Source organism: Pelophylax lessonae, assembly GCF_965119305.1.
Source record: "Pelophylax lessonae genome assembly, chromosome: 4".
Lineage (NCBI taxonomy): Eukaryota > Metazoa > Chordata > Amphibia > Anura > Ranidae > Pelophylax > Pelophylax lessonae.
Window position 1 is genome coordinate 651,892,548 of NC_138771.1, and position 27,650 is coordinate 651,920,197.

At 42.7% G+C, this 27,650-nt stretch overlaps 1 protein-coding gene across 1 annotated transcript in view; it reads left to right on the forward strand.

The window, feature by feature from the left end:
• LOC309553039 (alpha-2,8-sialyltransferase 8E-like) overlaps positions 1–27,650 on the forward strand; it is a gene marked incomplete at its 5' end in the record, with an annotated part of 60,218 nt that overhangs the window by 23,689 nt on the left and 8,879 nt on the right. The window contains one exon of the mRNA XM_082253938.1: positions 24,981–25,125. Within this exon, the coding sequence (XP_082110064.1) occupies positions 24,981–25,125 (145 nt within the window). The remainder of the gene's footprint in view (positions 1–24,980; positions 25,126–27,650) is intronic.

Genomic DNA, 27,650 nt, shown 5'->3' on the forward strand with positions numbered 1-27,650 from the left:
GGTTGTGCTAAAAGGGGGCATTTGGGGTTTGTGCTAGGAGGAGTGATTTGGGGGGGTTATGCTAAGAGGTGAATTTTGTGTTGGGAGGGGGAATTGTTTGGGGGATTTTGCTGGGAGGCAAATTTGGGTAGGGGGGTTGTGCTAGAAGGAGGGGGATTTTGGTGGTGGGGGTTGCTAGGGGGGCATTCATGCTTGGAGGATAATTTGGGTGGGATGGTTGTGCTGGGGGTTTCGGCTGGGAGGGTGATTTGGGTAGGGGGGTTGTGCTAGGAGGGGGAATTTGGTGGGGTTATGCTAGAAAGGGAACGTGCAAAAAAAGGGCCTGCACTCAGATGCACCCCCTGGTGCAAACAAGCCTTCAGACTGGTGTGCTGCAGGATTGTTTGCGATTCTAAAGGGTACCTTGGCTAAAAATAGGTTGAAAAACACTGGTCTACTTTACAAAAAGGGGTCATTTAGGGGATATTTGTACTGTCCTTGCGTTTTTGGGCCTCAAGAAATAAGATAGGCCCTCAGTACATCAGGATTGATCCATTTTCAGATACTGTATATACTAGAGTTTGTGGACTCTTTAACTTCCCTACAGCCACCAAGGTAAAAGAATTGGGATCCCTATGAGGATGAGAGGATTATAACCCAACATCCTTCCTGTACACCCACCCATGATTGGGTAGCAGCTCCAAAAGAAGAAAAGAAGTAGGAGAGGCACTAGAGGGGGGAGGAGGAAGAAAAAGAGCAAGAAGGGTCTAAGCAATTTTGGGATCTTCAATCTCAGTGGAGTGGAGCTGACTAGGGATGAAGAGGTGGTTTTGAACAAGGGCTTAAAACATGCTCCCCCTAAAAAAATTGGACACGTTTGGCATCTTCATTGATGTGCAAAAGTACATCAGGGGTGCTACAAACACATCAAGAATATTAAGTCTGGGTTTCCAGGTCACAGTGTCTCCAAGCATTACCATAGGTTCCATAACAGAAAACCCAATGGAACCACATTCTTGGCCATTGACCATTTTGCACCCCATTGGAGAGCTAGCTTCTCAAAAAGGGAGATATCATGTCTTGAGACCCAGTGGATCTATTCTCTCAAAACATAAGTCCCATTAGGCCTTAATGTTTGATTAACACTAGTTAATACTGCCTATTTAATACAAATATTACCCTTGATGATAGATTTGTAATACCTCATCTCATTTTTTATTTATATATTTTCAGATTTTTTAGTATTTCATGTATTTTATTTTTAAAATTTTAATATACTATTTATATAATTTATATTACTTATGAGGAGTCGTTAGATTATAAATAAAATGTTCATTTGATTTGTTCATATACACTGTATATAGCATGTTGTCCGCTTATTTCTTCTCGTCCACAAGATGGTGCTCCTTTATAGTAGCACATTACTCTAACCTTTAACCACTTCAATACTAGGCACTTTCACCTTCCTACTCAGGCTAATTTTCAGCATTTTGAATGACAATTGTGCGGCCATGCTACACTGTACCCAAACGAAAATGTTATCATTTTTTTCACACAAATAAAGTTTTCTTTTTGGTGATATTTGATCACCACTGGGTTTTTTATTTTTTTTTATTTTTTATTTTTTTAACCCTCCTCTTATGTTAGGGTCAGAACCGACCCGTTTTCATTTTTGAATGTCTAGAAGTATCACATAAATTTGTTTATCAACATAAATTTGTTTATTGCATCAAGATTTTTTTACTTTGTCAGGAACCTCTATTTAAACAATGTAATAGAAAAAGAATCCTTTTCACTAAATTATAAAATACTGTGGTGAAAATGAAGACGTTCATGGTGTTAGGGCCAATTCTGACCCAGTTATAATATAGGATTTTAGGACACTAATAAGTGCCAAAACTAAAATCATAAACACTCTCTCTGCTTAGTAACACTGACAGCCAATCACCTCTCAACCATGTGAGCTGTAGTTAGGGAGGGACCTATCTCTTTGCCTGCTTATCTGCTTCTCTAAATAAAGTAAAGAAACATAGGACCAATACATTTCAGAGTTGCTGACTTTATTTTACCATTTTTTAAATTTGAAAATGAGAGGTATGCTATCAAAAGAAAGGTCTAAGGGGTCACACCAAAAATATTAAAACCAATCTTTTCAAGGATAAAGAAGCCTAACAAGGTAACCAAGAGGTAAGAAACAAATTGGATGATAAATAATTGTTCCGAGGGTATTTTATGGCTGATTTAAGACACGGGTCAAAACCGACCCGTTAACATCATGGATAGTAGCAGAAAGCTAACATAAGAGGAGGGTTAAATATTTTTATTCTTTTTCACACAGATACAGATAACACAACAGTGGACTTCTAGTCTCAGATCTAAACCCTCATAGGGGTGCAAGGCTGGAGGCCTGTAAATGATAACATAGAGCAGTCTGAGGACTGTGTCCATACAGAGACAACTTCACAATAACATGACAACTAATGAACCTGTGTTCACCCAAATGTATCGAGTGCAGGAATACAGGTGGTGTTGACACTCTTACACTCTTATCTTGCTTACGGGCTAAGGCACGGGAGCTATGTCACTGTATTAGATACCCACTGCCGTGGTGGGCTCTGCCAGCCACTTAGCCCAGATCTTATTGTATTTCCTGGGGCAGCCTCTATGAGCATATGTGTCTTTGTAATAGGGAAGGGCAGTATTGACCAAGCTCTTCCAAAAGGACAAACTAGGGAGGCACTGTTTCTTCCAATGAAGTATGATTGCTTTTCTAGCATAGACCAATTAAAGTTCTATCAGCCACCAGTGTTGCTCATCTTACTTTAAAAAAGTAATTAGTTAGGCCCCTTTCACACACGCTGTCAGTTTGTCAGTTTTTCATCCATCCGTTGACGGATGAAAAACGGACATCAATGCATCTCTATGTAAAAACGGATAACAACGGATGAAAGACGGATAACAACTGACGAAAAACTGATAACAACTGACGAAAAATGGATGACAACTGACGTAGTGTGAAAGGGGCCTTACAGTTACAAATTACTTCTCCCAAAAAGTAATTGAGTTACTGACTCAGTTACCACATAGAAAAAGTAATTAGTTACTCAGAAAAGTAACTGCGACTTTTTTTTACTATTCTATAATGCAATTACGTTCTATGAGATCTTTAATAGTGGTGGCGGTGTGGCACACTGTGGGGGTCTGTGTCCTCCTGACTGTGAGTAACTGTATTTTGTTTTGTTTTTTTGGTACCTGCTGCCTGAAATGGTGGTAGCAGTGTGGTGGTGGTGTGGCACACTGGTGGTGGTGGCGGTGTGGAACACTGGTGGTGGCGGTGTGGCACACTGGTACAGGGACACTAGAGCAGGGTCCCCATAAATCCCACTTTAGAGCAGGCCAGGGTCATCATCAATCCCCTTTAGAGCAGGGTCCCCATAGATCCCCCTTTAGAACAGGCCAGGGTCCCCATAGATCCCCCTTTAGAACAGGCCAGGGTCCCCATAGATCCCCCCTTTAGAGCAGGGTCCCCAAAGATCCCCTTTAGAGCAGGCCATGCTCCCCATAGATCCCCTTTAGAGCAGGGTCCCCATGGATCTATGGGGACCCTGCTCTAAAGGGGAATTTATGAGGACCCTGCTCTCAAGGGGGATCTATGAGGAACCCTTTCTAAGGGGGATCTATGGGAACCCTTCTCTAAAGGGGGATCTATGAGGACCCTGCTCTAAAGGGGGATTTATGGGTACTCTGCTCTAAAGGGGGATTTATGGGGACCCTGCTCTAAAGGGGGATCTATAGGGCCCCAGGGCCTGTTTTAAAGGGGATCTAGGGGGACCGAGTTCTGAAGGGGATCTATAAGGGACAGATCCCTCTTTAGAACAGGGTCGCCATAGATCCATCTTTAGAGCAGGCCAGCGTCCCCAAAGCTCCCCCATAGATTCCCCTTTAGAGCAGGCCAGGCAGGGTTCCCCATATATCCCACTTTATCATGGTATGGGGGGGAGGGCACTGAGTCTGACTGCAGTGCAGAACATACATGGCATGGGGGGAGGGCACTGTGTCATAGAGGAGAGGGGGAATTACAATTACATCTACTGCCATCTAGTGGAGGTAGATGTAATTGCAGTAACGCAGCCGAAAGTAGCGGCAACAGCGTTACAGGGATAGAACGAGTAATCAAATAGATTACTCGTTACCCTCGTAAAGTAACGCCGTTTACTTAAACGCAGTTACTTCCATCACTGTCAGCCACTTTAGGGACTATTTCCTCTATTAGACACGGTAGACACATTTTGGGAGAGGGAGGGACTGGGATATTAGTCACTAGTTGGATGACAGTCAGCACCTGCAGCCAATACACCTTAATTATGGGGCAGGAATAGAAAATATGCATAAAATCTCCCCCAGAGTAATCACATCTCCAACATTACGAGGAATGAGCAGGTCTCATTTTATGCAATCGATGGTGAGTATAATAGGCCCTGTGCACTATTTTGAACTGGATGAGTTTGTCTCTTAGCGAGACTAGAATCCTGAAGGGATAGTCCCATATATCTTCCCAGTCCCCGGAGTCAAGGCTCGGTACATCGAAAGACCACCATTGGCGGAGCAATGACAGCCCAGAAGAGGACACTCTAAGAAGGTGAGAGTAAATAATAGAAGTGGGCCTCTCCGAACAGCTGTCACAAAGCACAGTTTCCAAGTCCGAGGACACCAGCTGGCACCCCCCAGAGGGGAATTGGTTCTTGAATGCATGTGATAACTGTAAAAAGCAAAAAAGGTAGCAGGAGGGGACATTTTTATCAGAGATGAACGATGGAAATGGGCGAATGGACATATCCTCTGTAATGTATTTCAAGACTTTAATGTTAAATTTGGTCCATGCCACAGGCTCAGGGAGCTTGAAAAATTCAGGTAGATTAGGGTTGTTCCATAGAGGAGTATTCGGTGAGAATGTAGAGTTAGGATGTTTCTCACAAGCAAGCCCCGCTATCCAAGCCCTAAGCGTGGTATGCATTGAGGGCATCAGATCATACGAAGCCTTGGGGCCACGGAAAAGTAAACCTCTAAGGGCCTCCTCCGAGCACATCACCGCCGCCTTCAGGACCATGGCGGGGTTTGAAAGGTCAGGGTTAAGCCGCCAGACTGCAGTAACCTGTTGACTGGCTAGATAATATTTATAGCAGTCTGGTAGTGCCAACCCCCCCTGTGAGGTGGGTCGCATCAAGATGGCTAGTTTAAGAGAGAACGTTGGCCCCACAAAAAGGAGGAAAACATACCATGCAGTTGTGTAAAAAAAGGGTTTAGGAATCCACTGGGGAGAATTTCTAAATAAATAATTAAATCTGGGCAGAATCTTCATTTTTGTGAGATTCACTCTCCCCAAGAGGGACAGCGGGAGGTTCTCCCACACCTTCAGTCTAGCTTTGATCTCTTGAATCACGGGGGGGATAAATTCAGTGGAACATAGCTGTTCACATCTCTGGCTATCCGCACCCCGGGTTTTCTATTTTAATAAAAAATAAATAAAAAAAGACCTAAAAATTGTGAAAAAAAATAAGTTTTTCTATGAAAATCACACACGCCTAGCCGTTACCCAGCAGTATCGTATGAGCCGACAGCTCAATGGTTACTTTTTACATTTCTAAAATACCACCAGCAAACACCAGGTGATAAATAACAAATCTGTGTTTTTTTTGTGAATTGACTTTAATGATTTATCTCATGTTTTTTTGCAGTATTTATCTCACTATTTTATCAAATGTGTGGCATTTACTGTACCTCACATTCAAAATTTTACTTTGATGAATTGACTCCTTTATTATCTCATGCGATCTTTCCAAAAAAGGAGTCACGTGACCTTCATATTGCATGCGGTAACCTTTTAGTGAATTGACCCCATAACGATTTCAAATGATTAAAAAAAAAAAAAAAATATATATATATATATATATATATATATATATATATATATATATATATAGCACAAAACTGAAAGTTTTAATATCATCTGTATCATGATTAATCTATTATTATTTGCAAAACTATTACTCCATTGTTATTAACATTATGATTAATTGATTATTATCTACAATATGATTCCTCTATTATTATCCATATCATGATAAATTGATATCTACAAATCCATTAGTATTCACAGTACAGTATGATTAGTTGATTATTATCTGTAGTATTATTACTCAAAAATTATCCACATTATGACAAATTGATTATTATTTACATCATAATCAATCCCTTATAGGGAGGGGCCGAAGACCTCTCCATTCAGTTCACAGAGGAACAGGGGAAATGTTCTAACCTGAACGGCGAACCCCATTAAAGTATATGGGAGCCGAACATGAAAAATCCAAAGTTCCCATTTTGAAGGCTTATATGCAAGTATTTGGCCATAAAAGGGGTATGGGGGTCTGAGTACTGCTCTGGGGCTACAGCTAAAATAACATTTCTAAAGAAAAAAAAAAACGAGTCAAATCACATTTAAAATGACTCACAGTTTCAACTGCCAGGTCTCGTCTATTAAAATAAAAAAAAAAAAACTGGCATGCCCCCCCCCCCCCAAAATCCATACCGTAGCTAGGCACGCAGCCTGGCAGGTCAGGAAAGGGGAGGGGGCGAGCGAGCGCCCCCCCCCCTCCCCTCAGGAACAATACCGAGCCACATGTTCTCAACATGAGGGGGGGTGCTCTGCCCCCCCCCCGACCCAGAGCACCTTGTCCACAAATTGATAGGGACAAGGGCCTCTTCCCGACATCCCTGGGCGGTGGTTGTAGGGGTCTGCGGGGGGGGGGGAGCTTATCAGAATCTGGAAGCCCCCTTTAAAAGGGGCCCCCCAAATCCCAGACCCTTCCCTGTGTAAATTGTTATCGGGTACACCATACCCCTACCCATTCACCAAAAAGTGTACAAAAAAAAACACACGAGACAGTTTTTGACAAGTCCTTCATTTAAAAAAAAATATATATATATATACCCTTACTGCTCAAACATAAAGACGTTCAGGAGCTGTCTCGAGCCTTCTCCAGTTTCCTTTGGAGGGGTAGGAGACCTCGCATTTCTTCGAAAAAACTGAGCCTCCCCAGGTGAAACCCTGGCATTAACTTCCCTGACCTGCGGTTATATAATCTGTCTTGTCTCCTGAGGGTGGCCTTGGACTGGATATCCCAGACCTCCCAGTATTCTAATCACGAGTTGGAGACTCAGGTGTCCAGTCCCTACTCTCTATCTGCTCTCCTACATGTCAAGTGGGCCCAAATGCGACCCGAACTCCGCCATAACCTGCTCCTTAGGGACACGCTTATTGCATGGAGGGAAGTACGTAAGCTCCTGAAACTGCCTCTCTACTTCTCTAAATATCTCCCGATCCAGGGCAACCCTGCCTTTCCCCCTGGTATTGATCATGCGATATACAAGGTTTGGGACATGAAAGGATTGCATAATTTCGCACACTTGTGCGACCTCCAAACTGGGACACCGAATCCTATTTCCGAAATTACGGCAAAACACAACTTACAGGTATCAGACTCTTTTTACGTGAACCAATGTTTACATTTTATTACTACGATCTCAGGAAAATCTGTGGACAGATTCCGGCCGTCTCTTATCGACACTCTTCTGGACTCTGGCAAATTCACCATCTCGGACATCTACAAACCTTTATTGAAGTCGTGTCCACCTGCCTCCTTCACTTCCTCCACTTCAAATTAGCTAAAGGATTTCCCTGGAGATGATACTTTGCCCAACATGATTAGTGGCCTCCGAGCCACACTCGGACTAACCCCTAACTCTACCTGGAAGGAAAACCTAGCTCAAGATTTTCCACAGAGCTCACATTCCTTTCCTCTCTGACAAAACAATTCCGGATGCCCACAAATGTCCTCTATGCTCTGCCGAGAGGCCCTCCCTTCACCACAAGTTTTGGCACTGCACGCCTATCTCGTTGTTCTGGGACCAAGTCCTAGCCTTCATTAAAGATGTTATTAACCTATCCGTTCCGAAAGACCCCCTTCTGCTCCTGTTCGGCTATTGGGACAAACGTTTGTAAAAATGGTTGAGCACTCCGGCCGACTCTCATCGTCTATGGATCCTCACCAGCCTCCTGGTAGCCAGATGAGTGATCTTGATACATTGGATCTCTTCGACACCACCTCCTATTACTAGGGTGAAAACAGAGCTAACCACACTCTTATCCATTGACCGCCTTAATACGGACTTTACGGCCCCTTCATCAGACCAGTCCTTCTATGGCAAATGGAACACCTTTCTGACCTTCCTCTCAAAGGACATGGACTTGCACCCGGATGATTACACATTTCAAGTTTGAGATCCCCTTATCTGTGCCATCTCTACGACCCCTGCCTTCAACTAGGTCATCGAGTTCTGACCACTCCTCCCTCCCCCCCCCTCTTTCCCTTGCTCTCTGAGCAGGCCCTTTACCCCCATTTCTCAAATTGTATCTATGTTGGATTATTGTATCTGCTTTTACGTGTTTTCTACCCTGTTATGCTCAAAAATTTTAAATTAAAAAAAATAAAAAAATAAAAATAAAAAATAGTGTCCCCCCGATGTAAATCCATCTGCAATCACGCTGCCCAACGACCTGAAAAAAGAAGGAAAAAAATCTCCCCCATCCCAGAGAACCCCCCCCCCCCATGTTGAGGGCATGTGGCCTGGTATAGTTCGGGGGGAGCGCTCGCTCGTCCCCCTCCCCTTTCCTGACCTGCCAGGCTGCGTGCTTCAGTGAACGGCCAAACAAGCAAATGTTCAGCCTGAACTCATGCTCGGGCCAAACCGTTCACCCATCCCTAACCCCTTATTATCCGGATTAATATCAATTTAATATTATTTTCTTTATGATTAATCCATTATTATCCACATTCTGATTAATTCGTTATTATCTTTTTTCTTTTTATTAAATACCCATATAAATTTTTCTAAACCAACAACAATAACAGATACGCATTACCCTATCAGGATTCTCCACCCTCTCCCAATATTTTTTGTGTGGGCACACGGAACTTTACCATGGGTCCTCATTCTGCCTTTTTGGTTTGACCTTCTGAAACTCTGAAGCCCACCACCTCTCTTATCAATAACTTGTTTGCCCCTTTTTATCTAGATATTTATTTAATTTTTAATATATTTATTTTATTTGTTGTAGTATAAAAAAGGTGTATTTTTTCAGTAACAAATTTAAAGCCCATTACCCCTGAAAGTGTAAGTAAAGCTAAAATCCATGTGTGTTTTTTTTTTATTTGGATATACAGTAGAATAGTTAAAGCTAAAGTTAAATCTGCTCATTTTTTGTCTTCTCTGGTTCATCCTTCCCCTTCATCAACATGTTAATCAAATTTTAAAATAAAACCTTTACCTTTTTAACACATCCCTTATTTTATACCTACAGCTCACAGTGTGCAGTTAAGTCAGAGTAAGCAATTTCACTAAAAGAGAGCAACCTGACTGTATGGGCTGGTGACAATGGTCAAAAAGGACCAATAGTGAGGCTGAATCTCCTCAGTGGGGACGCAAACAGCAATAACAACCTATGTAGTGGAGGGGGTGGGGGTTGAGGAAAAAGTAGACCTTCTTGGTTATCAGAGGGCCTGTGGTACCTCAACTTGTGGAGGAATCTCAATATGTGGGTCCCCTCAAACATGTGAAAATTGGGGAGGTGGGTGAGGAGTACCTTGCAAGTCTTGAAAACTCTGGATGGTAAATAATGATTACTTTTTTAAGGTATGACATAAAACACAGCCAACGTATTTCAGGGATTGTGCTGCCTCTTCAAGGTTTTGATTAGATCTGCTGGCAGTGGGCACTGCAGTCTGTGTCCTAATTAGTAATGTGAAAAACTGGCCAGGTAATTTGCGGGTGGGTTCATGAACCCAATGTGACGTCTGCTAACCCTAAACTAAGCACCAAAGTCTGCCCCCCGTACAATTTACTCTTGTCCCAATGTTGAGGGAAGTGCCCCTTCCCAACTGGCAGTGACTCAAGAAGGAGGCAGTAGCATTAGGGTATATCAAGATTAGAGTTGGGTGAATGGTTGGGGCCGAACACATTGCCTGTTCGCCCGCGCGGCAAACACACAAATTTGCAGGGCGATTGGCGGGTGTCCCCCCCCCCCCCGCCAAATGCCCTGCAATGCATTCTAAGCTCTGATTGGGCAAAGCTTTGACCAATCAGGGTACAGTGAATAGCTGGTTGTTAAAGAGTTGGGCAATATTTACCACCGATGAGTCATAAACTGTGAATGGGTTTCCCCGCTGGCACTAAAAAAGTAAAAAAAAAAAAACAGTGTGGGGGTCTCCCCCAATCCATATCAGACCTTTTGGGTCTTTTTTTTTTTTTTTCACAAAAAGGTGCTTTATTGAGATAATAAAAATATTAACAATAGAACAAAATAAATGTCAAAGTCATTAACATATCACAAAGAATATCACACGTTCGTCATTTGTGCCTAACTGCAGGTGTAAGGCTCATGAAAAAGGTGTAATCTTTACAAAATATCATATAGTGCAACCAGAACAAAGTAGAATTAAGTAGAGCAGCAGGAAGCTGTCAATGCTTATAAAGATATCAATTAGTAATTAGAACAACAATCGCCATAAGAGAAAAAGGGATATGGTGACAATTTGAGAAAGAAGGAAAGAAAAAAAAAGTTGGAAGAGAGGAGAAAGTAGAAGAAGGGAAGGGAAGGGAAGGGGAAGGGAAGGGGAAGGGGATGGGGGGGGGAAGGGGATGGGGGGGGGGGGGGGGAAGGGACTTGTTTCCAGTATTGTGATTCTCGGATTCTATAAGGTACTCAAGTTCAGCAAGTGGTAAGTTGGTGACAAGGTTTAATGTATGAAAGGAAGGAGTGTGGTCTTAATGTTATTTGGCTACATTATGCAGTGGATTTCAATTTGTCATATTCTTGGGACATGGAAAAAAGTGTCCACTTAGCCCACAATTTACGAAAGGGTTTGTGACGTTACAGTTTTAGAGCAATCGTTTTTTCCATCTCGTAAATTTGGTCCATTCTCATAATCCAATCTCTGATTTGAGGGACTTCAAGTGAATTCCACTTCAATGGGATTAAACTTTTGGCCGAATTCAGGAGATGGCGAACAAGAGAGCGTTTGTAATTTTTATAGGACATAGAATTAATATGCAACAGGAAGGTAGGAGCATCAAATTTTAGATCTGCCCCAGTGGTATGTCTGGTCCAATGGGCTACAGAGCTCCGGAATGGGACGAGTTTGGGGCAGGACCACCAGATGTGCAAAAATGTACCCTGATCTCTCCCACATCTCCAACAAGAGTCAGTGAGGCCGGGGTACCATTGTTTTAATTTAACTGGAGTCCTGTACCACTGTGTGCGGATTTTAAAGGCGGTTTCCTGCATTCTAGTACTAAGGGAGCATTTATGCGAAAAGATGCACCACTTCCTCCACTGAGCTTCAGAGAATTGTAAACCTAGATCTTTTCCCCAAGTCTTTTGGTAGGGATCCGGTTGAGTTTGGGGGTGTATGCATATGCCATTTAGCCAACATGGAAACTCTTCTCATCGGAGTCCCTGATAAGCAGCATTTCTCAAAATCCGAAAGGTCCCTGGTGAACTGGGATTTGTGCTTGCTGTTATGAAGGAAGTCGTGCACCTGCATGTAGTTCCACAAGGTCAAGGGCTGAGTGGAAGAGCATCTGTTCTTCAGTTCTGAGTAGCTAAGTAGTTTGCGATTGTGAAAGCATTTAAGTGCCAGTAGGGGTCTGGACTTGTCTTTTTGTCTGGTACGAGGAAGGTTTTGTTGGCCACACCAGGTGCGAAATCAGGGTTATTATAAAGGGATGTAAGTGGACTCGGAAAGGGCGAGAGATTAAATTGATCCTTAATTTTGCGAAATATATTCAGGGTTGTACCAATCAGGGGGTGTGATCTAATATCCAGGGGTATCATAGAATAATTGGACCAGGGGAGAAAGTGTGTATCATATCTGGACCAATTCTTCTCTATAGTCACCCAACTTTTAGAAGAACCATGGCAATGCCAGTCAATCATTCTTGTCAAATGCGTGGCATAATAATAATTAATGAAATTTGGGATACCCATGCCTCCAGTTTCCCTACTGCGTTGAAGGTACTGGAATCTGATTCTGGGATGTTTATTAGCCCAGATAAACATTCTTTGTAGTGAGGTGAGCCGACGAAAGAACGAGTTTGGGATGTGAATTGGGAGAGTATGGAACAAGTACAAGAGTCTTGGCAAGATCGCCATCTTTACTATAGCAGCTCTCCCGAACCATGAAAACCTGCCTTTGTTCCACTTTTTAAGATCCTTGGCCAAAGATTTCAGTAAGGGGGTAAAATTTGTGTCATAAAGTGAGTCAAGATTGTCAATAGTCAATACTTTAGGGAAGAGGACTCCCATCTGTATGGGCAGTTTGCTTTCGTTAAGGCAATCATGTTAGTGGGTAAGGTCAGATTTAGGGCTTCCGATTTAGAATTATTAATTTTGAAATTGGAGAGATATTTATAATAATTAAATTGCTTATTCAAGTTGGGAATTGAAATGTGGGGTTGTGCTATATATAAGAGTAGGTCATCAGCATAAGCTGAAATCTTGTGTTATTTATTATGAATATGGATACCCTGAATGGAGGAATCCAGATTGATGGACCTAATTAGGGGTTCTAGAGTTAGGATGAAAAGAAGGGGAGAAAGAGGACAGCCTTGTCTCGTGCCATTGTGCAAGTCCAATGGATCGGAGAAGACCCCATTGACCCTCACCTTTGCCTGTGGGCCTGAATAGAGAGCACGGATCCATGACATGAGGTTTGGGCCAAAACCAATATGTTCGCAGGTGGTGAATAAAAAATCCCACGATATTCGGTCAAAGGCCTTCTCTGCATCCGTGGATAGCAGGAGACCCTTAATGCCGGTCAATTTGGCAGTGTGAATCAGGTTCAAAGACCCGATCACGTAATCCCTGGCTTCCCTGCCAGGCATAAACCCAACCTGATCTGGACTGATTTACTCCAGGTGGGGTCTAATCCGATCTGCCAAGATCTTTGCCAATATTTTTAGATCAGTATTCAGTAATGAAATTGGCCGGTAATTCAAGCAGGCCGTCACATCTTTATCGGGTTTTGGTATTACAGCAATATGTGCCATCAAAAACTCACTTGAGGGTTTGTGTCCATCCTTGATGACATTAAGTGCCTTAGTAAGGTGCGGGGATAGGGTGTCGGTAAAAGTTTTAAAATATTGTGCAGTAAAGCCGTCCGGACCTGGACTCTTGCCCGGTTTCAGCGCTTTCACTGTTGCCTCGACTTCCTCTTTAGTTATGTCTAGTTCTAGGGTAGCAAGGCTCTCCACGTCCAAGTGCGGGAGACCACTTTGGGTCAAGTAATCGGTTATGAACTGTTGTCTTGAAGTTGTGACATCGGGAGGGGTATTGTGGGGAGGTATATTATAGAGCTTAGCATAGAAATCTTTGAAGGTGTTAGCTATACTTCTAGGGTTGTGTAAAAGTTGTCCATTATGGTTTTTGATACTATGTATTTTGTTGGCGGTTTGTGCCTCTTTAAGCGCTTTTGCAAGCATTTTACCCGACTTATCGCCTTGTTCGTAATAAATGGACCTTTTAAAATATAAAATGCGTTTTGTATTTGAGTCTAGAAGGGATCTCAGTTCGTTTCTGAGTTTAAGCAGGTCTTCCTCTACTTGCTTAACCAGTGTCTGTTTGTGTTTTAGTTCGAGATCGCTTATTTTGGAAATCAGACTATTCCTTAACTGTTCCCTCTCCCGCTTCCTCTGTGCACCAGTGCGAATCAGATCTCCCCTAACCACTGTTTTATGGGCCTCACACACTGTGAGGGAAGAAGTTTCAGCAGAGCCATTTTCAGAGAAGTAATTAGTCAGGGTGGATTGGATATGATTCTGGGTGGTTTGGTCGAGCAAGAGAGATGCGTTAAGTCTCCAGGATCGATCGCCCTTGTGCACAGGTGAAGCCTCAAAATTAAGTGATACCGGAGCATGATCAGTAACAGTAATCAGACCAATCTCCGCTCCCCTCACATCTGCCAGGTCCCTTTCAGAGATGAATAAATTATCTATCCTTGTGTATCTATTATGTGGAGTAGAGTAGAAGGAGTAGTCTCTAGTGGAGGGGTGTAAAGTCCTCCAGACATCCACTAATGTAAGCGACTGTAGAGATTGCTTGATTTTTTTGAGAGCTGAGAAAGCGAGATACAATTTGCCCGAGGAGGTATCTTGAAGGGGGTTCAAAGGGATGTTGAAGTCCCCCCCCCCCCAAAAAAAATAATGCAACCCTTCGTGAAGCTCTTAAGCTCCGAAATCATGTGATTGCAGAAGGTGACCTGTGCCTTGTTGGGAAAGTAGGTATTTGCGAATGTGATCTGTTTTTTATTTAGAGTGCCTGATATGAAGAGGTATCTACCATTGGGATCTGCCAGTTGTTTTTCGAAAACAAATGGGGTATCTTTGTGGATCAATATCGCTATGCCCTTAGTCTTTGCTAAGTTGTTACCAGCATAAAATGCTGTCGGGAAGAATTTATTGGTTAGGTCTGGGTGAGTTGGTCCTTTAAAGTGGGTTTCTTGTAGAAAGATTATTTGAGGTTTACATTTTTTTAAGCTCATACAAAAGTTTTTTTCCTTTTTTTAGGAATGTTCAATCCGTTTACATTATGTGAGATTAAGAAAGGGTTCTTACCTAACTTCGAGTACATCTTGGATGTGTGCGGAGCCCCCTAAACAGGAGTCTGTACCTGTAGAGTCCTCTACTAGGAAATTAACAGAATTATTATTATGTGGACGGGGAAGGAGAGAGGTAAGTCAGAGGGAAAAAGGATGAGGAATAGGTAGAAGGACAGAGAAAGGAAGTAAAGGCTAAGAGTAGACACAAAGTGGTGCGTGGACAGTCTGACTCCCGGAGTAATCAGGCTGTACCTGCATAAATGTAGGATACAATCTTAAATGAGAAGTATAGAACTTATTAATGAGTAATCCTTTTTGGGGATGTGGAAGGTTAAGCAGGAGGATGACCTAGATTCCGAGATAAAACAGAAGTCACTCACTACAATAAGCTCGAAACGATCCTGGTCTCCAAAAGGAGCAAAGAAAAATATAAAAACAGGAATAACATCAACAGGCATCTCAAAAAGAAAACAAAAACCCGAGAAGGCTTGGCAAACCATTGCAATAAACTAATTAACCATCACAAATGTTTGATGTGCTCCGAGGAGATATTCCCCGCTCACGCGAACCCAAGAGGGGACCTAGATTGGTTGATAATGGTAGAGATCGCATGGCAGTCTTAGGTATCAAAAACGCTAACAAAAAGATAAAAAAGGGAGGTGAAAAGAAAAATCCTGATATCAATTAGCGTTAGAAACAAAGTCAGGCGCCCTGGTGATACCTTTCAGCAATCATCAGCAGAAAATGGGACCTCCGGAAGTGGGGTGCAAATCTTCATGCATTTCTGTCCATGTAAAGATCTCTATGGGACATCTCAGTTCTGTCCTTAAACCTTATGTTTGCATGCATAGGGATAGTTCTCAAAATTCAGGACGTTAGGAACTTGCAGACCAGAGGATCAGGACATAGAGATATAATTCAATCAATCTTGCGCAATGGCGCCATCTAGCGACCCAACCTGGGATTGCATAAGTATAATTGTGAGTTTTTCACAAGCTTGGCCATAGCAGTTGTTATGTGAAATGTAAAAGGAAATACCACATAAAAAAATGGTTGTCACATCTTATAGGTAGCCTAAATGGGTAAAGATGCAGTCAAAGTACGGTCATTATGCGCATTATGTGCATGAGGGCATTAACCACTTGCCGACTGCCTAACGCCGATCTACGTCGGCAGTCAGCCCCTCACAGGCAAAGTGACGTAGGATACTGATCACTCGGATCTAGTATGTAGATCCGTTGATCAGTGTCCATACAGCTCAAGCCCCAGCCAATCACAGTAGAAAGCACGCCCCTAGGGATACACACAGCCCCTCCCTCCCAAATAAAGTTAACCCCTTCACTACCAGTGTATTTTTACAGTAACAGTGCATATATATAGCCCTGATTACTGTAGAAATGTCACTGGTAACCCCAAAAGTGTCAAAAATGTCAGTCAAGGGTCCGATCTGTACGCCCCAATGTCGCAGTACCGCAAAAAAAATCGCAGATCGCCGCCATTACACGTTAAAAAAAAAAACAACAAAAATGACAGAAATCTTTCCCTTTGTTAGTAAACGCGATAACTTTTGCGCAAACCAATCAAAATACGCTTTTTGCGATTTTTTTTACCAAACATAGGTAGCATAAAACAAATTGGCCGAAAAAGTAAAAAAATTTTGATTTTTAAATTTTTTTTTGGGGAATTTCATATAAAAAAATGTGGAAAAATATTGCTATTTTTGCAAAATTGACGCTCTTTTTTTGTTTATAGCGCGTGATCAAAAAATCGCACAGGTGATCAAATACCACCAAAAGAAAGCTCTGTTTGTGGGAAAAAAAGGACGCCAAATTCATTTAGGTACAGCGTCGCACGACCGCGCAATTGTCCGTTGAAGTCACGCAGTGCCGAATCGCAAAATACCCCCTGGTCGGAATGGGGGTAAAATCTTCCGGGGCTTAAGTGGTTAAAGCTATATGCAGCAGGTAAACAGCCAGGACGTATCATATATGATCCCTAGATATTGGAGTTTTGGGGGTTTTAGGGGACGCTCCAAAGAAGGGGTTCAGCTCTCGTTTTCTTTGTTGTTTCCCCTTTTTATGATGTGGGGAACGAGACGTGGATGCCTCAGAATCCTCTGGAGAAGTGCTAGTTGGGAAGGGGAACAAGAATTCAGCATACCAATCTGGCAATTCAATTTCATCAAGATGAAGGTTGGCACAGAAGTCCGGTATATCAGCTGGAGTGCGTAAAAGGTACTGTTTGCCTCCAAAGGATGCCTGTAAAGCAAAAGGGAACTTCCAACGATATTGAATGTTCTTGGATCTGAGCACCTCTAACAAGGGTTTAAGGTCACGTCGGTTTTTAAGTGTAATTGGCGAAAGATCCTGATACAGTTGAATTGTGTTCTCAATGATGATGCAGTCATTCTGCCTAGCTTTGGCCAGGATTTCCTCTTTTAGGGGATGGCTGGAAAGGCAGCAAATAATATCCCTAGGTGGTGCATCATCAGGAGCCCTAGGTCGCAGAGCTCTATGGGCTCGTTCAAAGTCGATGGGAGATTCTTCAGGGGCGTTCAAGTAAACTGTTGAACACTGATTGGAGTGCAGGCTTAATCTGCTCCCTCTCCACAGACTCAGGGATCCCCCTTATTCTCACATTATTTCTCCTTCCCCTGTTATCGAGGTCCTCAAGCTGTCTGTTCATTGTAATTAAATGTGCTGAGTGTGCAAGGGTGACATCTTCCAGCCTTTTGATTACTCTGTCCCTGTGTCTCCCTGCCTTCTCTGTGGCAGCCATTTGGTCAGACAGTCGGGTAATGGCAATAATGGCAGCCGTGAAAGAGCTTTTTATATCAGCTGCAATTGCGGTCATTGCCTTGAAAGTAAGGGGATGGTCTGTGAGTTCAGTGTCTCCTACCATCTCCTCTGTATCCGCCTGAGAGTCCGTCTCATAGTCCCCCTCCTCATCTTGCCGCGCGGCCCGTGCCATCTTGGATCCCCGGGAGCCTTTCCTCACTGAGCGGGGTAAACCAAAGAAATCGGGTATATTTTTCGTGCTAGAGCCGGATCCTGATCGTGGGGGTTTAGCGTGCTGTCCTGGCTTAGTAATTCTGCCCATAATTAACTTTCAGGATGCCTGTGGGAGCTGAGGAGACCGTATCGTTCAGAGAGCTCTTTCCTCAAGCAGCCATCTCTCCCGCGCGCCGAGCCACGCCCCCCTTTGGGTCTTAAGGGGAACCCAACTCCAATATTTAAAAAAAATGGCGTAGGGTCCCGCCAAGATCCATACCAGACCCTTATCTGAGCTTGCAGCATGGCAGTCCAGGAAAGGGGGGGCGAGAGAGGCCCCCTCCCCTCCTGAACCATACCACATGCCCTTTAACATGGGTGGGTGCTTTGGGGTAAGGGGATTTTGCCCCCTTACCCCAAAGCCCCTTGTCCCCATGTGATTTGTGACGCCACCGACTGGTGCATGCTGGGTCGGTGACATCACAAGGGGGTGCTGTCACCAAGTGACACTGCCAGGTGGCCGGCCCTTACCTATATAAGAATTGTTAAATGGAAAGCCAGGCATTCAGCCGTTTGCCATAGTTGACAGCAGAGCATTTTTTTTCCTTTTTTGGGTCCAGCAAGGGGCATAGTCGTCGTGATTGGCGATAGATCTACATCGGGAGACATTGTTTTTTTATTTTAATAAAGGTACTGTCAAAAACTCAAAAACTGCCTCCTGTTTTTACTTATTTTTATACTTTTTTAGTGAATGGGTAGGGGTACTATGTGCCCCATACTCATTCACATGGGGGGGGAAGGATCTAGGGGCCTCCTTGTTAAAGGGGGCATCCAGATTCTGATAAGTTTCCTACCTGCAGACCACCACAAAACCACAGCACAGGGTTGTCAGGAAAGGGCCTTTGTCCCCAGATAAGGGTCTAGTATGGGTTTGGGGGGGGTCTCCTAAGAAATGCATACCAGACCCAAAGGTCTGTATTGCTGGGAATGGTATTGTATTGTGGGCAATATATATATGTCATTTTTTTTTTTTTGAAATTTCAGTTTTTCATGTTACAGATGTGCCACTTTACAGGCAGACTAAGGGGACCCCCTAGGCACTATATTTAAAGAAATTTTTCATTTTTATTGTTTAACTTTAGACATCATTAAAATCACTGCTCCTGAAAAAAATATTTAAAAAAAAAAACATTTTGCATTGATACATGTCCCCCGGGGCAGTACCCAGACCCTTTTTATGGCCAAAAACTTGCATATAAAATGGGGACTTTTGATTTTTCAAGTTCAGGTCCCATAGACCAATAGTCCCATAGGGTTTGCGGTTCGGGTCAGAACTTTTTTCTGTTCTGGAGTTCTGCTGCGATCCGAACAGGGGGATGTTCGACCCATCTCTAATTTAGACTTATAGTGAATTTTGAAACCCTCATTCAAAATAAAAGGGGGCCCACGATATTAGCCCCTTCCCAGGGAAATGCATATGGGTACATTAATACCCCTTAGCTATTCCCACAAACATTAAATGAAAAAAAACACACACCTTACAAAAAGGTCTTTATAGACTTTATAATAAAAATATATTAAACATAAAAGGTGAAAAGGACCCGTGATGCATTGCAGCATCAGTCATAATGTTCAATGATGTAATCCTGGTTTTTAATGGCGCACAGCAATGTAAATCCATCATCAATCATTAAGAACTAAAAACCATCAATGTATACAAGTCGTAAATATTAGGATACAGACTGCAGTGCCCATACAGATCTAACTACCAAAGCCCCAAAGAAGGGATAGGCTTTACATAAACCCCCCCAGAAAACATTGTAGATTTGCCTTCTGCATTCACTTCTACTGGAGGTTTGCAAGGGTTCAATCCTATAGGAGCTGCACATGACAATGTAAAGTAAAAACTAAGTTAATTTCTTCTTACAGTAGCTTGCTGGCTTACAAAGGCAACAAAAACAGAGAAAGGGGGGATATTATATTATACTGTCTTTTATATTTGGAGCCATGTGTGATCCACTGTTCTTGTAAGTGTAGCACTGCCCCCTAGAGAACTGCTGGATTGTTCGCCTTGGGATCCCCCTGGGTTACCGATAGGAACTGCAGCCTGCACAATTTAAACACTCTTTACACTCTGGCTCAGTCAATGAACAGTCTAGGGGATGTAGTTGTTTTTGTGGTTTTATTTATATTAGGGATAGGAGAAGGGAAGAGTGGGATACTCCAACTTGAACTATTCACAATAGACGAGTACTCCTGTTTGAAGATGCAGCCAGACTGCAGATTCAACTTGCCACTAGAGGAATTTGGAATTAATTCTCTATGTAGATGACTTGTTGGGATGAATTATCTTCGGGATACACACCTAGTACCCTATTTCACTCCACCTGCTGACACCCGTCCTCTGACTATCCTACCCTGGGGTGGCCCCCCTCAGGTCAGACCCCTAGACACGATCCCCTGTACTCACGATACTGTTTTCCAAGGTTCTCCAGTGTCTCTACCCCTTCATTCAGCTCTCATGGACCTCTGGGTTCAGCTCCTTCCTTCTGGTTCCCAGGCCGACTGCCTGTAACCACGTGCCACTGCTACAAAAGACCCCGCAGCACATGTGCTTCTGATTTTTATACCACACCCCACAATGCACTGAGACAATCAGTCTGTGCCAATCACTGGGGCTGTATCAAAGCCTGTGTACCCATTGGTCATATTTCTTCACTGTCCAATGTGCCGCCCTATTGGACCAGTGTGAAACACTCCCTAGACCAGATGACTCACACACTGAGCCCCATGAGCAGACCTAACTCACAGATCCTGCTCTCTGGTAGGCAGAAAGCAATATAGATTTGCCTGCTGCTCCTCTGATAGGCAGACAGAGCAAAAAACTATACTCTCACACTAGCACCTACCTAGGAGGGTGATACATAAGTCATAGGGTAGCTTTTGTACAATGGGGTTGATACCTCTGGCTGTGTCAAGGAAGGTAAGTCCTTGTAAGTCTCCTTTGACTTTGGCTACCTGAAGTTCCATTAGTAAGTCACTTAGTTCTCTGAGTTTCTGATAGGAAAGTTATCGAGTCTCTTGAAAAGCACATTTTCTATTGCTTCTGCTGAGTCATAACATTTGTCAAGTCTATCCCATATAATTTTAAGGCCAGCGTCTGGGTAGTTTATATTTATTGTCCTGATTCACCTGGCATGTTCAGCTGACTCATTTCCAAGCCATTTGATTAGGAGGTCTATCTCTTCACTACATAATTAGTGAGGTTGAAAAAAGACACCAGTCCATCCAGTTCAACCTATGATGAGTGTGTGTTTATGTCAATAGTACATTGTATGCCCCTGTATGTTGTGGTCGTTAAAGTACCCATCTAATAGTTTTTTGTAACTATCAATGCTCCCTGCTCACACCACTGCTTGTGGAAGAGAATTCCACATCCTTACCACTCTGATGATATTGAACCCTTTACGCAATTTAAGGTTAAACTGCATTTCTTCTAACTTTAGTGAATGACTGCAAGTCCTTTTATATTCCCTTTCATTGAAAAGTTTGTTCCCTATGCTAAGGTCACCAGTACGGTATTTGTACATTAATATCATATTCCCTCTCAAGCTCCTCTTCTTCAGGGAGAATAAGTTCAATGCTTATTGTCTTTCCTCATAGCTGAGATCCTCCAGTCCCTTTATTAGCTTTGTTGCCCTTTTCTGGACTCTCTCCAGTTCCAGCACATCCTTTCTGAGGACTGGTGCCCATAACTGTTCGGCATACTCGAGATGCGGCCGGAACAGGGTCTTGCAGAGTGGAAAAATAATAGTTTTATCTCTGGAGTGAATCCCCTTTGCCAGTATTCTGTTGACTTTGCTTGCAGAAGCTCGGCATTGCATGCTATCGCTGAGCTTGTCGTCTACTAGGACCCCCCGATTCTTTTCCATCTTAGATTCCTCCAAAGGCTCTCCCCCTAGTGCGTAACTTGCGTTCATATTTCTGGCACCTAAATGCATTACCTTACATTTTTCAACATTAAACCTTGTTTGCCTTGTAGATGCCCACCCCATTATTTTGTTCAGGTCTTCTTGTAAGGTTTCCACATCCAGCGTAGAAGTTATTGCCCTGCTTAATTTAGTATCATCCAAAAATATGGAGATTGAGATGTTTATCCCATCCTCTAGGTCGTTTATGATAAATTTAATAGGATTGGTCCAGGACAGATCCTCGGGGGACCGCACTTTCTACACCAGACCATTCTGAGTACTCCCCATTTATCACCACCCTTTGGATTCGTCCCTGAAGCCAGTTTTTAATCCAGCTACTCACCCTATGGTCCATACCTACATACCTTAGTTTGTACAGTAAACGTTTGTGGGGAACTGTATCAAATGCCTTTGCAAAATCCAGATACACCACATTCACAGGCCTTCCTTTATCTAGATGGCAGCTCACTTCTTCATAGAAGGTTAATAGATTGGTCTGGCAAGAGCAGTTTTTCATGCTAATTACTACTAATGATACCGTTTTCATTACAAGTCTTGTATATAGTCCCTTATCATCCCCTCCAATATCTTACAGACTATTGATGGTAGGCTAACTGGCCTGTAGTTCCCAGGGATATATCTCTGCCCTTTTTTAAATATTGGTACCACGTTGGCTTTTTTCCAATCAGCTGGTACTGTTCCTGTCAGTAGACTATCCATAAAAATTAGGAACAATTGTCTGGCTATCACCTGGCTGATTTCTTTAAGGACCTTCGAGTGTAAACCGTCTGGTCCCGGTGACTTATTTATGTTAAGTTTTTCAAGTCTAGTTCTGAGTCTGAGTTAACCATGTGACGTGTTATTAACCTAAACATTACAGTCTGGGTTACTGTATCCCTCCAATTCTTTTGTGAAGACTAAGGAGAAGAATTTATTTTACACCTTTGCCTTTCCTCTGCCCTTTTTAGCCAGATTCCCTTCATCATCCTTTATGGGGCCAAGGTGTTTTAGCCTCATTTTCATACTATTTATATACCTAAAGAATTTCTTGTTTTTTTTTTTTTTTTTTACTCTCTTCTGCTATGTGCCTTTCGTGTTCTATCTTAGCCGCCTTAATTGTGCTCTTACATTTCTTATTGCATTCTTTGTAATGTTGGAGTGCTGCAATGATGCCTTTTCTTTAGTTTTTATATGCATTTTTACATTGGAGTTTAGCCAACCAGAGTTTATTTTAGCTCTTTTAAACCTATTCCCTGTTGGACTGCACTGGCCAATACTTTTATTTATTATGTTCTTAAAGCACTCCTATTTTTCCTCCATGTTCTTTGTTCCTAGGATTCTATCCCATTTTGTATTGTCTAACAAAGAGCGCAGTTTAGGGAAGATGGCTCTTTTGAAATTCAGTGTCCTTGTATTACCCTTGTGTTTCTTATTTCTATGATTTATACTGAAACTGAAACATGACAGGTCTAAGCCTCGGATTGTGCTTTGGAAATAAGATCACCAGGCTCTGTAGCTTTAAGGTTGTTAAACTTTTTAAATCCTTTTGTGACTAGTGCCTAGTACACATGAACCCAATGTCAGGAGACATTGGCCGGTTCAATAAAACCCGGCCGACATCCGGCCCATGTGAAAAGTCAGCCGGTGCATCAGAAGCTGGGTGTTTGGCCAGCTTCTGTCGGACCTGCATGCTAAAAAAACAGCAGCTGACTGGCTCCTGATCAGCCTTCTCAGCCAATGGCTGGGAAGGCTGATCAGAGTGTTCTGGCGGGGGGGCTTCCCATTGTTAGAACACAATAGCTCAGTGGGGGCAGATTGCTGTACTAACGTTGGATCGTTAGTACAGCGCCTCTGACCGGAGCTGTCAGTTTTTTCTGTTCAACACGCTGGGTTGAATGGAAAAAACTATTAGTTTGTACCAGGCTTAACTCGCATCATGCAAAGAGCTTGGCAAAGTCTATGGTGGCTTGATTAGCTGGTTGTGTATTGATATGGTGAAAAGTGGCGTGTGATCATACCTTTTAAGAGTTTCTGGTTTAATCTAGTCCTTGGCGAACTGTTCTGAAGTGAAGGCAGGACCTGGAGAATAATTTTTAGATTCTGATGCCTTGCATGTAAGATGTCTGATGTAAGAGGTTTTGCTTTGCTTGGAGTCCTCTTGTTTGCAGATTTGAGACTTGAGGCTGACTTGCGGTGGTGCTATGTAGCATCCTTGGTTTGTCTCCTCAACGTAGTCTTTGTTGCTGCTTGGCCTAGAGTGCTGATAAATGTAGTCTGAAGTGCATTGTAGAGGATCTTGAGGCTCAGCTTCTGGACCGAGCACACTGCTGCATCTACTGTGTTCACTTTTGGGGTATACATCTAGGTCTAAGGCATCTGCTTCGGCTATAGCGACTGCTGCTTCTTTCTCTACTACACGTTTCTCTAGTTCTGCTTCGAGTAGGGCTTTCTATTTTTTTTTATCTGCATTTCTTGCTCAGCAAAGGCTGCTCTGGCTTTTGTGGCTTCAGCATTACTTGTGGATGAAGATCTGGAGGAACCGAATACTTGGGACCTTGTTTTAAGTGAAGGTGGCTGACTCTGCGACATGTTGCTTGTGGAGGTGCTAGACTCTGTAGAGACTGCTGTGTTGTCGTATGCAAGTGGCTGCACTGATAGTGTAGCAGACCTCTGTGTAGTCACTTTGTATCCCTCTTGCTGGGTAGCTGCTGTATTGCTGGCTGCCCCTGTTTTAGCAGTCGCTGTTTCACTGTTCTGTCCCCGCTACACATTTCCCTCTGTGTAGCTCAACATGCAGCTAAACTCTCCTATTCTGCAATAAGCCAGACTAAGAGTAACTTTGAAGCTTTATTAACAAAACAGGGTGGGTGAAACCATTGAGACAACTACAGATACATATAATCAATATATGAAATGTACAGAAATACAATGAATGAGCTAGGCTGTAGATGGCGATAGGTTATTCTCACCAGCGTTGCTGCATTTAGGGGATGCAAACAGATGAAAGTTTTAGTCCAACATGTGCCCTGATGACTGGTTCCTTCTTTCAGTCTCTAAGATGGAAACTGAACTCCCATAATGCATCTTTTTCCTTTCCTTGGACTAAAGAATGATGAGAAGTTTTATTAAAGGCGAACAGTTTTCTAGTTTCTCCGAAGCTCTACGTTTTTACCATTGGCTCCATTGTGTGGTGTGTGGTACTGCAGACTATAAACTAATATATATCCTGCTGGAGGCAGAACAGTCATGTAAGACATGCACACGATTTTATCTCCAATAGTGATACCCTTCATTTTGATATATAATTTTAATTTTTGTTCTTTGTTCAGGACCAACTTGGGAAAATGTTGTAATGCTTCGTACTCAACAATCATGACGCAGGAGAATACTGTGATCGGACAAACAATTCACTTCGATGCACAAAATAAAATAAAACTAAACATCACTAAGAGCCTTTACAGTCTGTTCCCGAAGGTGAGTGCTGGCCAAGGAACTGGGGTTTATCCCATTTTTATAAAATCATTTTTCAGAATTTTGGGGTCAGCCACATACAATGAAGAGAAATATAACATGTGAAGGGAATGTTTGCTTTTCCACTCCAGAAAAAGATATCTAGATGTTATTTAACCACTTAAGCCCCGGAAGATTTTACCCCCTTCCTGACCAGGCCCTATTTTGCGATTCGGCACTGCGTGACTTTAACGGACAATTGCGCGGTCGTGCGACGCTGTACCTAAACAAAATTGAAGTCCTTTTTTTCCTACAAACAGAGCTTTCTTTTGGTGGTATTTGATCACCTGTGTGATTCTTTGATCATGCGCTATAAACAAAAAAAGAGCGACAATTTTGCAAAAATAACAACATTTTCAAAATTTTTTATATGAAATTCCCCCCCAAAAAAATTTAAAAATCTAAATTTTTTAACATTTTAGGCTAATTTGTTTTATGCTACATATGTTTGGTAAAAAAAAAAATCGCAAAAAGCGTATTTTGATTGGTTTGCGCAAAAGTTATTATGTTTACTAACTAAAGGAAAGATTTTTGTCATTTTTGTTGTTTTTTTTTTTTAACATGTAATGGCGGTGATCTGCAATTTTTTTTTGCGGGACTGCGACATTGTGTTGGACAGATCGGACCCTTGACTGACATTTTTGACACTTTTGGGGTTACCAGTGACATTACTTTAGTAATCAGTGCTATACATATGCACTGTTACTGTAAAAATGACACTGGCAGGGAAGGGGTTAACTTTATTGGAGAAGGAGGGGTTAAGTGTGTCCCTAGGGGCGTGCTTCTAACTGTGAAGGGATGTGGTTGGTTGTGTAACTACAGAGATATACGATCCTGCATAGCAGGACCGTATGATCTCTGTTCTTACACAGGGGAGAATGACATGCGGCTTTGTTTACATTAGCCGCCTGCCTTTCTCCCTTCACAGCGGACGATCACGAGTGACCGGCGGACATCGGGTGGGGGGTCCGTGAACGAGCGGGGGCGGGAGCGCGCCTCCAGCGGTGCGCGCTCGCCCCCTAGAGCCTCACAGGCTAGCGACGTAGTACTACGTTGTTTTGCTTGTGAGGGGCTGACTACCGCAGTAAATATACTGTAGCGGTCGCCAAGTGGTTAAGTCATCTTTTCTCTAAGCTGAACCCCGAGCACAGCAAAGACTTTCTTTTAAAGTGTATGCAATAACAAAACTTTAGTTAGAGAGAAGGGTTAAATCTCTTGTCAGGCTTATTGCTGTCTGTGTCCCTGCTGGAAACATTTACCCACTCTATTTGTTTTGGTGACCATTGTCCTTGAGACAGAAAGTCTTTTTTTTTTTTTTTTTGGCAAAAACAAAACACCAAAATGAACCAAAAAGAGTATGTGAAATCAATAAATTGCACTTAGGATATGTCATATGGTCTCATCCAAAAGAGAATGGTCCCTTCCCTGACTCCCCTGGGGCAAAAGACTCCTGACTGGAGCAAAGCATACTTAGAACCACCTAGCCAAAAGGCCTAGCAGACCTCTCTCCTCCTTGCAAGCCAAAGTAAACCAACGAGTATTAGGTGAGGGCATACCTGCCAACTGTCCCGTTTTTCCCGGGACAATCCCGGCAAATAGGAGCCTGTCCCGGGTATTTTACAGTGTCCCTGTTAATCTGGGACATTGTAAATCATTTAAAAAAAAAAAACATTTTTTTTTTTTTAATTTTGTGCCACACAGTGTCGCTCTCACCCCAGCTAGGAGTTGTAGTTCTGGCAGCAGGTTGTCTCTCTCTCTGTGCCCACTCACTCTTCCCGCCTGTCGCAAATTTAACGTGTCACTGAAGGCAGGGTGTCAGCATGGTGCACTTTCCAAAATCCACCAGCAGGGGGAGGCAGATCACCTTCCGACAAGCTGGAGGCCTCACACTCCATTAATTACTACTATCAATAATGTTTTTTTATAGATATAATTTATACACCTGTTAATTGATACATATATATAGTTTTCTAGCTCTAGATAAATGTGTGTACATATCCGTTTATGTGTATGTGTGTGTGTATATATATATATTGCTCAAAAAAATGAAAACAGACCTCAATCCGCAATGGGAAAAATCTCATGCTGGATATCTATACTGGTATGGACTTGGTATGTGTTAGGATGGTGTGGACTGGGTAATGTGTTAGAATCTATACTGGTGTGAACTGGGTAATGTGTTAGGATCTATACTGGTATGGACTGGGTAATGTGTTAGGATCTGTACTGGTATGGACTGGGTAATGTGTTAGGATCTATACTGGTATGGACTGGGTAATGTGTTAGGATCTACACTGGTATGGACTTGGTAATGTGTTAGGAAGGAAAGGATGCCACATTGTTTTATGTAAATGAAAATTATCACCCTACGGAGGGCTGAATTCAAAGACAGGTGAATAAAGTGTGAAATGTGCTCAGGTGTGACCATACAAACAATGTAATATGTAAATCTAAATAAAGTATTAGGTGTAAATAAGTACAATAAAACC